Source organism: Ascaphus truei, chromosome 13 (genome assembly GCF_040206685.1).
Source record: "Ascaphus truei isolate aAscTru1 chromosome 13, aAscTru1.hap1, whole genome shotgun sequence".
In the NCBI taxonomy this organism is placed as follows: domain Eukaryota; kingdom Metazoa; phylum Chordata; class Amphibia; order Anura; family Ascaphidae; genus Ascaphus; species Ascaphus truei.
In genome coordinates this window covers 3,558,824-3,571,978 of record NC_134495.1, presented here as the reverse complement: position 1 = coordinate 3,571,978, position 13,155 = coordinate 3,558,824, and the positions used below count along the sequence as shown (strand labels likewise).

The 13,155-nt window shown below is 50.1% G+C and overlaps 1 protein-coding gene across 1 annotated transcript in view; it reads right to left on the bottom strand.

Annotated features, from left to right (window-relative positions):
* TESC (tescalcin) overlaps window positions 1–13,155 on the bottom strand; it is a 56,096-nt gene that overhangs the window by 18,901 nt on the left and 24,040 nt on the right. Inside the window, exon 2 of the mRNA XM_075568108.1 lies at window positions 1,323–1,392. Within this exon, the coding sequence (XP_075424223.1) occupies window positions 1,323–1,392 (70 nt within the window). The remainder of the gene's footprint in view (window positions 1–1,322; window positions 1,393–13,155) is intronic.

Genomic DNA, 13,155 nt, shown 5'->3' with positions numbered 1-13,155 from the left:
GTTCCCCAGGCCTCCCTAAAGGGTTCACTGCAATTTTTTGGTAATTTGACAATTGTATCAAATACAGAAGAATTTACAATGCATCTGATCTCAGACGCGCTATTAGAGAGGGTCGGGGTTCCTTACAATGCATCTGATCTCAGACGCGCTATTAGAGAGGGTTGGGGTTCCTTACAATGCATCTGATCCCAGACGCGCTATTAGAGAGGGTCGGGGTTCCTTACAATGCATCTGATCTCAGACGCGCTATTAGAGAGGGTTGGGGTTCCTTACAATGCATCTGATCCCAGACGCGCTATTAGAGAGGGTCGGGGTTCCTTACAATGCATCTGATCTCAGACGCGCTATTAGAGAGGGTCGGGGTTCCTTACAATGCATCTGATCTCAGACGCGCTATTAGAGAGGGTTGGGGTTCCTTACAATGCATCTGAGCTCAGACGCGCTATTAGAGAGGGTTGGGGTTCCTTACAATGCATCTGATCTCAGACACGCTATTAGAGAGGGTTGGGGTTCCTTACAATGCATATGATCTCAGACGCGCTATTAGAGAGGGTCGGGGTTCCTTACAATGCATCTGATCTCAGACGCGCTATTAGAGAGGGTTGGGGTTCCTTACAATGCATCTGATCTCAGACGCGCTATTAGAGAGGGTCGGGGTTCCTTACAATGCATCTGATCTCAGACGTGCTATTAGAGAGCGTTGGGGTTCCTTACAATGCATCTGATCTCAGACACGCTATTAGAGAGGGTTGGGGTTCCTTACAATGCATCTCATCTCAGACGTGCTATTAGAGAGGGTTGGGGTTCCTTACAATGCATCTGATCTCAGACGTGCTATTAGAGAGGGTTGGGGTTCCTTACAATGCATCTGATCTCAGACGCGCTATTAGAGAGGGTTGGGGTTCCTTACAATGCATCTGATCTCAGACGCGCTATTAGAGAGGGTTGGGGTTCCTTACAATGCATCTGATCTCAGACACGCTATTAGAGAGGGTTGGGGTTCCTTACAATGTTTGGTTTTACTGGAACTTCATTGTTTTGTTTTTGTTTCATTATGGAAACATTTTTATCAAAATGTTAACTTTTTCCCAAACGCAAAAGTTTGCCCAGTTGATATTAGGAGAAAAAAAGAATAATCAACTTGGGGATGAACCTCTGGGTATTTTCCGCACCCATACTGTATATGTGCAACAAATGTAGCATTGCTTTAACCCTTTCCCAGCCAGGGGTTAGGAAAAGTGTCACCTGCATTTAGGAAACCCTTTCTTACAAAGCCTCCTCCCTGAGGGTAGAAAGAAGATGGCGGCACACGGGGGCAGTACCTGATGGTTGGCTGGTGCCCGCTTATACAGTTAAAGCGCTTGTGGAGATGTTCAATCTGTTCTGCAGAGACTGAGGAGACAAAAAAAGAGACGACAGAAATGTAATCCATTGTTATTTTAAATATTATATATATATGGCTTTATTTGTGATGGTACAGCCTGGTGCTGAGTAGAGAGCGAGAGGTGGGGGGGGGGAGGAGAGAGAGACAGAGGGAGACAGAGAGACAGGTGGGGGCGTGCAAGAGAGAGAGGTAGGGGTGAGGAAGAGAGAAAGAGAGAGAGAGAGAGATAGAGAGAGAGGTGGGGGTGAGGGAGAGAGAAAGGAAGAGAGGTGGGTGTGGGGGGAGAGAGAGAGACAGGTGGAGTGGTGCGAGGGAGAGAGGTGGGGGTGAGGGAGAGAGAAAGAGAGATAGAGAGGTGGGGGTGGGGGAGAAAGATGTGGGGATGTGAGAGAGAGAGGTCGGGGTGTGAGAGAGAGAGGTGGGGGGGGTGAGAGAGAGAGGTGGGGGGGGGGGGGTGGGAGAGGGAGAGAAAGGTGGGGGGGGGAGAGAGTTTGGGGTGAGGGAGAGAAAGAAAGAGAGTTGGGGGTGTGAGGAAGAATGAGAGAGAGGTTGGGGTGTGGGGGAGAGAGCGATAGAGACAAAGAGGTGGGGTTGTGGGGGAGAGACAGAGGTGGGGTTGGGGAGAGAGGTGTGGGAGGAGTGGGGTTGTGGGGGAGAGAGAGGTGGGGTTGGGGAGAGAGGTGTGGGAGAGGTGGTGGTGTGGGAGAGAGAGAGGTGGGGTTGTGGGAGAGAGAGGTGGGGGGTGGGAGAGAGAGAGCTGGAGGTATGGGGTGGAGAGCTTAGAGCTGGGAGTGGGTGGTGGTGGGGGAGAGAAGTGTGGGGGAGAGAGATGGAGTGTGGGAGGGAGTGAGGTGGAGGTGTGGAAGAAAGAGTGGGGGTCTCGCAACGCCATTGACATGTGACCAGGCAGTCACTTAATACAATTGGTGCACTGCTAGAGAGAGGGAGGGGCTCAAAAAGGGGTGTGCCAGAGCCTGTTTCAGAAGAGGAAGGGGATGTGACTTTGTAAATGGTTGCTATGGGAACAAAACATTCTTGTTACATTATAATACATTTTTTTTTAAATGGTACAAGTATTTTCTCATAGTACAGAACTGATTTAGTAAAAAAAAAAAACCAACAACGAAAAACACATGTAGGATGTTGCTTTATCTGCAGCTTTAAGATTTGTTTCCACTGTTTTTTATAGTCCAAAACTAATCAAGTTCTAGCAAAACAAAAATGCAATTTATCTTTAGAACCAGAGCCAGTGAGAGTGCCCAGCATTATTTAATTTATAATAAAAGGAATGTGAAATGTAGGGGGTGCGGCGTTTGATACAATAGAGGGCCTAGAAATAACAAATACATTATATTTGGAACCTTCTTTTTCAAACTAAAGAACCACCAGTGGCTTCAAATTGTATCACACACAAACTAATACCAGGAGAAAGGGGAAGTCCCTGCCCAGGAAGTTTACAAACTAAAGATACTGCCAAACAATTCAAACTCAACTATGCTGATGTACTGCTCGGCCATTCCAGAACCCCAGAGCACACAATGCGTGTTCCAGATGTTCACGCTATGGAGGAAGATATACTTCAGGATGCAAATCGTGAATGATGCAGTGTTGGGAACTGTCTCGAATTTCTAGGCAATGTCCCAATGAAAGGGAATAGCAAAATGTTCCCTAATAAGAGGACTGTCTGTCCATTCCTGCTTAACTGTGGCCTGCACCGTACACAGAGGAGGGAATGAGAAGTTGGTAACCCTACAATAATGCCCCAACCCTTCCATCATGGGATGCGGTTCTATCTATTGGTAGCAATGGTGGAACTGTGACTTCAAAGATTGGAACGGTGTCTGATGAGATGAATGACAAATCCTGTGGGAGATTTTTAAATAGTTTGTCACATTTATGTTTAAACAAACTATTTTAACATTTTTAACTACAAAGAAGAGACATTTAGATAAATAAAATAAAAAGTAGTACCAAAGTACTTTAATCCTCCTCCTGAATGTCTGTCCAGAGCGGGTCAAAAATCACACAATTTAAGATACACAAAAATGCATGAAGGTCACATACTGTATAGCTAGTGCTCTTATTTTTTGGTTTATTCAATTTTCCAAACATATAGTCGACATGGAACATCCACAATAAAATTAAAATAAAATACATTGCAAGAAAACAAATACACACACACACACACACACACACACATATATATATATATATATAGTTATGGCATTATAAATGTATACATTTTCCATACATGGTACAATATTGAATTGGCTAGTTTACAGTCCAATTTGCTTTACCTCCCACCCAAGCCCCGGATGACCAATATCCAACATCCTAATAACCCAGCTGAATGTCTGGAGTTTCTTCCACCCCTGTGTCCATCCTTTAAAACACAGGCTCTTGTTTTTGATGATTACATTTTTTTTATTACTTTGAACAGGTTTATGTAATCTTCATGAATATTTGTAGTACTGAGTACATCACCCTTACTATCAAGCCTTGATCACTCATTAATGGTTCATGTATAGAGACTTTACTCACAACAAGCAAGAGTGGAATAAAGCCAATGGTGGTAAGATATTAAGCATTAAGGTGGTAGAAGTCAAATCCAAAGTCATAAGCTGAACATGTGAACACTTTGGGGAGTCTGCAGTACCAAGGACGTGAGACCTACAGTACATATAATAGGATCTGCCTTTGGGAACTAATAGCTGAATGGATGCTGATGTATTGTCACTGCTGGTCTCACATCAAGCAAAACAAGTATCTGTTTGCCCTCTACTACCCAACAGAACCCAACAGTCTCTGCACATCCTTGTGCCATTGGAACCACTGTACATATCGTATCTGGGTCTAACTGCGCATTTAGTTCCTGTATATTGTACCTCTCCATCTTTCATCTGAAACAATGTGCTGAGCTGCAGATTATGTTAGACCTCCTAAATAATACATAGAATAAATTGATTCCAACGTGTGTATTACAAGAGAAAAATGCAAGTGGGCAGCTTTAGGGACATTAATACTTTAACAGCGGACTCCAATGGGTTCTTGTCCCAGGTATAGCGCACCAATAATATTCTCTCTAACCTGTTATTTCTTTTGTCGTGTATAAATATAGATGTGAGTGCTTTGTAATGTGCATGGTGGGGTAACAGTGCCAATTACAAAGTATGATGCTATTGCCATTTACAGCGAAGGCTATTACAAGTTCATCACAGTAGTTTTGCACGTCATGTATCCATTAGCATGCTATTAATATTGCAGCCATTATATATCACAATAGGCACCTGACATTACATGTAAATTATTATCGAATATCCTTGTGCATTGTTACATTTCAAATCAATACTATCATTTGCCCGTTGCCTAGAATTTTACTAAAAATGCATATTTTTCAAGACAAAATGACTTATTTATGGCTGTCACGGTTTAGACTCCCAAATACGTGGAATGTGGGGATCCTAAACATATCTTAATGGGGATTAATATGATGTGGATGATCATACCTACCAATAAGTGGCAATGTTACAATGTTAGACGGGCAGAAGAATACAAGACATAAAAAGGTCTCGTTCCCAATAAAACACGGACAAGTGAGAATGTTCCAATATTCGCTTGGCTTTCCAATGTGGAAATGTACATTGATGGGCCTTGGAACAACAGGGGATCAATATCTCCCACTCATGGTGGGCCTTTTATGTGATCAATAGCCCGGTACCTACAGTATGTGACTGCGCACGGTCGATACAGTTCTTTGGCACCGATTGGTCGAGCTGTGTCTGCTGACTGCAGATTGATTTCTAATCCTTGGGTTTACTTATAATTTTACCATCATTGATATTTAACCATTACAGTTCCGGGGGACCGGCGCTTGCGCCTTCTGTTTCGGTTGGACTGGCTGCTCCATCGGAGCGATCTGCCCGTAGAAAACAAGTGCCCGTGACATACAGTACCTGGAACGTGATGAGGGTGCCCGGCGTGCCAGGATCAATGCCGCACCAATCAGATCATAAGGGTGTGGCTAATAATCGTGATCACAAAGGAATTGTCAAAAATGGCTGCGCGTCATCAATCGAAAGTCTCAACGTCGTCTCCCGAGATGACATTGCAACTTTTGTTTAGCCGGTATCTCAAAACCTGGGGGTGCCCAGAAGTTGGGGTACCACAAATCACTATTAGGGGACCGCGCCATGACTCCAGCGTAGGGGAAAAAAACTTTATAAAACACAATCCTGGACATTTTTACATCAATACATCACACAAACCACACACGTGCAGTGTTTCACTATATATATATATATATATATATAGACCCCCTGCTCCGGAGTCCCCCTGCCTCGCTCCGGAGTCCCCCTGCTTCGCTCCGGAGAGCCCCTGCTTCACTCCAGAGACCCCTGCTTCGCTCCGGAGACCCCTGCTTCGCTTCGGAGACCTCCTGCTTCGCTCCGGAGACCCCCTGCTTCGCTTCGGAGACCCCCTGCTTCGCTCCGGAGACCCCCTGCTTCGCTAGTAGTTGATCGTGAATGTCAGTAAATTGACTTAGGATCCTTTAAAGAAACAAAGTCTCTGGTTATTTACACATTCTGGTACCGACCACACAAATATTTATCTTTCGGGAATGTTACGGGGGAAGGCAGAGATTTCCCTCCTGTTTGCAGGATTAACTGGAACAAGCGTTTGCAGTAAATACATTGTAGCTGCCATCTCCACACATCTATTTAATTTGGGGCCTGTCGCTCAGAAACGATCATTGCGGTCAATAGGAGTTTCCGTGCGCTAGTGCCCCGATCGGCAGTATCACAGTTTCATTAGTAAGAGCCCAAGATGATCACTTTCTTATTCCACATATAATAATAAAACAAATTCTTACATACTGCCCTCATTCCTGCTTTGGCCCTTTAGTGCTGGAGATGAAATGACCCTTTGAAACATGAAGTCTTTGCTGCTCCACAGTTAGACATCGCTGCTCTCCCAGCACCAAAGAACATCTATTTGCTTCTTATTCCAAACTATTCCTTTCTTCTTCCTGACGGTTATCTCCAGAGAATATGTTTCCCACACTCTCTCCCCAAACCGCCCCTCGCCTGCTGACCTTTCCATTCCTCACAGACTGACGTTGCTCTTGTCACTAACACAAGGCTGAGTTCTGCGTAGCAATACTCAGAGCCCCGGAGCAGGAGAGGGGCGCGCTCTGCGACTCTAACCGCACCTCAATCCAATGGGGTCTCACTTATTGCAGGGCCGCTCTGCGACTCTAACCGCACCTCAATCCAATGGGGTCTCACTTATTGTAGGGCCGCTCTCCGACTCTAACCGCACCTCAATCCAATGGGGTCTCACTTATTGCAGAGCCGCTCTCCGACTCTAACCGCACCTCAATCCAATGGGGTCTCACTTATTGCAGGGCCGCTCTGCGACTCTAACCGCACCTCAATTCTATGGGGTCTCACTTATTGCAGGACCGGTCTGCAACTCTAACCGCACCTCAACCCAATGGGGTCTCACTTATTGCAGGGCCGCCCTCCGACTCTAACCGCACCTCAATCCAATGGGGTCTCACTTATTGCAGGGCCGCTCTCCCACTCTAACCGCACCTCAATCCAATGGGGTCTCACTTATTGCAGGGCCGCCCTCCGACTCTAACCGCACCTCAATCCAATGGGGTCTCACTTATTGCAGGGCCGCTCTCCGACTCTAACCGCACCTCAATCCAATGGGGTCTCACTTATTGCAGGGCCGCTCTCCCACTCTAACCGCACCTCAATCCAATGGGGTCTCACTTATTGCAGGGCCGCTCTCCGACTCTAACCGCACCTCAATCCAATGGGGTCTCACTTATTGCAGGGCCGCTCTCCGACTCTAACCGCACCTCAATCCAATGGGGTCTCACTTATTGCAGGGCCGCTCTGCAACTCTAACCGCACCTCAACCCAATGGGGTCTCACTTATTGCAGGGCCGCCCTCCGACTCTAACCGCACCTCAATCCAATGGGGTCCCACTTATTGCAGGGCCGCTCTGCGACTCTAACCGCACCTCAATCCAATGGGGTCTCACTTATTGCAGGGCCGCCCTCCCACTCTAACCGCACCTCAATCCAATGGGGTCCCACTTATTGCAGGGCCGCCCTCCCACTCTAACCGCACCTCAATCCAATGGGGTCTCATTTATTGCAGGGCCACCCCCCGACTCTAACCGCACCTCAATCCAATGGGGTCTCACTTATTGCAGGGCCGCTCTGCGACTCTAACCGCACCTCAATCCAATGGGGTCCCACTTATTGCAGGGCCGCTCTCCGACTCTAACCGCACCTCAATCCAATGGGGTCTCACTTATTGCAGGGCCGCCCTCCCACTCTAACCGCACCTCAATCCAATGGGGTCTCACTTATTGCAGGGCCGCTCTCCCACTCTAACCGCACCTCAATCCAATGGGGTCTCACTTATTGCAGGGCCGCTCTGCAACTCTAACCGCACCTCAACCCAATGGGGTCTCACTTATTGCAGGGCCGCTCTCCCACTCTAACCGCACCTCAATCCAATGGGGTCTCACTTATTGCAGGGCCGCCCTCCGACTCTAACCGCACCTCAATCCAATGGGGTCTCACTTATTGCAGGGCCGCTCTCCCACTCTAACCGCACCTCAATCCAATGGGGTCTCACTTATTGCAGGGCCGCCCTCCGACTCTAACCGCACCTCAATCCAATGGGGTCTCACTTATTGCAGAGCCGCTCTCCCACTCTAACCGCACCTCAATCCAATGGGGTCTCACTTATTGCAGGGCCGCTCTCCCACTCTAACCGCACCTCAATCCAATGGGGTCTCACTTATTGCAGGGCCGCTCTGCGACTCTAACCGCACCTCAACCCAATGGGGTCTCACTTATTGCAGGGCCGCCCTCCGACTCTAACCGCACCTCAATCCAATGGGGTCTCACTTATTGCAGGGCCGCTCTCCGACTCTAACCGCACCTCAATCCAATGGGGTCTCACTTATTGCAGGGCCGCTCTCCCACTCTAACCGCACCTCAATCCAATGGGGTCTCACTTATTGCAGGGCCGCTCTCCGACTCTAACCGCACCTCAATCCAATGGGGTCTCACTTATTGCAGGGCCGCTCTCCGACTCTAACCGCACCTCAATCCAATGGGGTCTCACTTATTGCAGGGCCGCTCTGCAACTCTAACCGCACCTCAACCCAATGGGGTCTCACTTATTGCAGGGCCGCCCTCCGACTCTAACCGCACCTCAATCCAATGGGGTCCCACTTATTGCAGGGCTGCTCTGCGACTCTAACCGCACCTCAATCCAATGGGGTCTCACTTATTGCAGGGCCGCCCTCCCACTCTAACCGCACCTCAATCCAATGGGGTCCCACTTATTGCAGGGCCGCCCTCCCACTCTAACCGCACCTCAATCCAATGGGGTCTCATTTATTGCAGGGCCACCCCCCGACTCTAACCGCACCTCAATCCAATGGGGTCTCACTTATTGCAGGGCCGCTCTGCGACTCTAACCGCACCTCAATCCAATGGGGTCCCACTTATTGCAGGGCCGCTCTCCGACTCTAACCGCACCTCAATCCAATGGGGTCTCACTTATTGCAGGGCCGCCCTCCCACTCTAACCGCACCTCAATCCAATGGGGTCTCACTTATTGCAGGGCCGCTCTGCAACTCTAACCGCACCTCAACCCAATGGGGTCTCACTTATTGCAGGGCCGCCCTCCGACTCTAACCGCACCTCAATCCAATGGGGTCCCACTTATTGCAGGGCCGCCCTCCCACTCTAACCGCACCTCAATCCAATGGGGTCTCACTTATTGCAGGGCCGCTCTCCGACTCTAACCGCACCTCAATCCAATGGGGTCCCACTTATTGCAGAGCCGCTCTCCGACTCTAACCGCACCTCAGTCCAATGGGGTCTCACTTATTGCAGGGCCGCTCTCCGACTCTAACCGCACCTCAATCCAATGGGGTCTCACTTATTGCAGGGCCGCCCTCCGACTCTAACCGCACCTCAATCCAATGGGGTCTCACTTATTGCAGGGCCACCCACCGACTCTAACCGCACCTCAATCCAATGGGGTCTCACTTATTGCAGGGCCGCTCTCTGACTCTAACCGCACCTCAATCCAATGGGGTCTCACTTATTGCAGGGCCGCTCTCTGACTCTAACCGCACCTCAATCCAATGGGGTCCCACTTATTGCAGGGCCGCTCTCCGACTCTAACCGCACCTCAATCCAATGGGGTCTCACTTATTGCAGGGCCGCTCTCCGACTCTAACCGCACCTCAATCCAATGGGGTCTCACTTATTGCAGGGCCGCTCTCCCACTCTAACCGCACCTCAATCCAATGGGGTCTCACTTATTGCAGGGCCGCTCTGCAACTCTAACCGCACCTCAACCCAATGGGGTCTCACTTATTGCAGGGCCGCTCTCCCACTCTAACCGCACCTCAATCCAATGGGGTCTCACTTATTGCAGGGCCGCTCTCCCACTCTAACCGCACCTCAATCCAATGGGGTCTCACTTATTGCAGGGCCGCCCTCCGACTCTAACCGCACCTCAATCCAATGGGGTCTCACTTATTGCAGGGCCGCTCTCCGACTCTAACCGCACCTCAATCCAATGGGGTCTCACTTATTGCAGGGCCGCTCTCCCACTCTAACCGCACCTCAATCCAATGGGGTCTCACTTATTGCAGGGCCGCCCTCCGACTCTAACCGCACCTCAATCCAATGGGGTCTCACTTATTGCAGGGCCGCCCTCCGACTCTAACCGCACCTCAACGCAATGGGGTCTCACTTATTGCAGGGCCGCCCTCCGACTCTAACCGCACCTCAACCCAATGGGGTCTCACTTATTGCAGGGCCGCCCTCCGACTCTAACCGCACCTCAACCCAATGGGGTCTCACTTATTGCAGGGCCGCTCTCTGACTCTAACCGCACCTCAATCCAATGGGGTCCCACTTATTGCAGGGCCGCTCTCCGACTCTAACCGCACCTCAATCCAATGGGGTCTCACTTATTGCAGGGCCGCTCTCCGACTCTAACCGCACCTCAATCCAATGGGGTCTCACTTATTGCAGGGCCGCTCTCCCACTCTAACCGCACCTCAATCCAATGGGGTCTCACTTATTGCAGGGCCGCCCTCTGACTCTAACCGCACCTCAATCCAATGGGGTCCCACTTATTGCAGGGCCGCTCTCCCACTCTAACCGCACCTCAATCCAATGGGGTCTCACTTATTGCAGGGCCGCTCTCCGACTCTAACCGCACCTCAATCCAATGGGGTCTCACTTATTGCAGGGCCGCTCTCCCACTCTAACCGCACCTCAATCCAATGGGGTCTCACTTATTGCAGGGCCGCCCTCCGACTCTAACCGCACCTCAATCCAATGGGGTCTTACTTATTGCAGGGCCGCCCTCCCACTCTAACCGCACCTCAATCCAATGGGGTCTCACTTATTGCAGGGCCGCTCTCTGACTCTAACCGCACCTCAATCCAATGGGGTCTCACTTATTGCAGGGCCGCTCTCCGACTCTAACCGCACCTCAATCCAATGGGGTCTCACTTATTGCAGGGACGCCCTCCCACTCTAACCGCACCTCAATCCAATGGGGTCTCACTTATTGCAGGGCCGCTCTCCCACTCTAACCGCACCTCAATCCAATGGGGTCCCACTTATTGCAGGGCGCGCTCTGACTCTAACCGCACCTCAATCCAATGGGGTCTCACTTATTGCAGAGCCGCTCACCGACTCTAACCGCACCTCAATCCAATGGGGTCTCACTTATTGCAGGGCCTCTCTCCGACTCTAACCGCACCTCAATCCAATGGGGTCTCACTTATTGCAGGGCCGCTCTCCGACTCTAACCGCACCTCAATCCAATGGGGTCCCACTTATTGCCGGGGAGGTAGACAGGGCAAAGACTTGGTAAGCGTACATTCTGTAGGGACCATTTGAATCTGCGGACCACCACCAATTGACTGCGACTGCTTCACTTTAACCCTTTCATTGCGGGGGAGGGGTGTCACCACAAGGCCACGATGCCTCCGGCACATCGCAGTCACGTGACCGCTCCTTGATTGCGACATAACCATCACGGGGAACGGAAGGGTCTTCCATTTCCCTGCATGCCAGATCCAAGGGCTAAACGTTTCTCAGAATCGCACATTTCCGCCATCAATGTGCGGTCTCGCCAATAAAACGGCCGCTCAGTGACCATTCGGAGGAGATTCGCCGAGCATCTTCTCTTCTCTAGCAACGCCCATATTCCGGGCTCTTGGGGGGGGGGTTAGGGACATTCATTGCAATGGTGACGCGCCCTCTCTGGGGTGTACGGTAAGAGCTCAATTTCACGATTCACAGACTCGGCCGAACATCGCTAATCTTTAACCCCACAGCACAAAGCCGCTGATACATATGCACATACAGACACACATTAAAGCTGCCGTCCCCTCCACACAATGATAAGTAATTACACAGGCGGCACACTTTATCCGAGTGCGGCTCATTCCGCAAGCCGGGATATGTCCCGGCTTGCGAGCCGCACTCCCTCGGCGGTCACGCGTCATCGGGTGCCTGTGCCGCCTGTACGCGTGCCCACGGCTCCCCGAGGGAGCCCTGGTGTCGCGCGGATGTGAGGACGGCGGCGGGACGTTCCGGGGGACCCGGCGGACCCGGTGAGGAGAGGGGGAAGCCCCGATCGGCGGGCCTCTCCTCCGAGGCTTCGGCGCGCGCCCAGGACATCCCGGCGCGCGCCAGGTTACTGTCGCGGCCGAGACCGGGCAAATGCTCAAATAAACTCGGCCGCGACAGTAGCTAAGTTGCCGATCGATCCGTTCTCCTGTGACTGATCGGCGAAGACTCGGCTCCGGTGTTCGCTAAATGGCTGTCAGCGCAGCAGAAGAGGACCAAAGATGCAAAGTTCTGTGGGGAAGATCATGTGACCAGGCAGTCACTAGATACAATTGGTGCACTGCTAGAGAGAGGGCAGGGCTCAAAAAGGGTTGTGCCAGAGCCTGTTTCAGAAGAGGAAGGGGATGTGACTTTGTAAATGGTTGCTATAGAAACACAAATTGCTTGTTACACTATAGTACATTAAAAAATGTCATTGAGGGGTTTAAAAAAAATGCTACAGATATTTTCTCCTAGTACAGAACTGATTTATTTAAAAAAAAATAAAAAACACACACACACACACATAGGATATTGCTTGGTCTGCAGCTTTAACTCAGAGATACAGTACATACCGACACTGATATGCACACAGAATCACTCGTACACAAGGTGTAAACCGATGTGTGTCCCGCTCCGGTAATGTGCTCCTCACTGGTTCCCAGAGGAGGAACGGGACAGTATTCACCAGCATTAAGCTACTGACCGGAAGGGGAGTAGCGAAGAAGTTTGTCCTTGCGGCCGGAGCACCGGGCACTATGTGACACTTTTGAGGGTTAAAACGGTCTGCACATGTCAGTCACGTCTGCCCATTCCTGAGCCGGTACTTCCATTTATAATGTTGCAAAGTGGGAAGGAGTTATAGGGCTTTGCTGTAGGGTGAAAAGGATCAGATCAAGAACAATTTAAGAGGAGACATATGAAGACTTCAAAAAATGATTTTAGAAGTGAATGTTCTGTTGACAGATATCCCTATAAATAGATTTTGTTCATATGGAGCAGTAAGGGAGCAGCAGCCGGAGAACAGCGGGGACAATACAAAACAGAACAGCAAGTGATTAACTCGGCTAAAAATAGCTATTTTATATA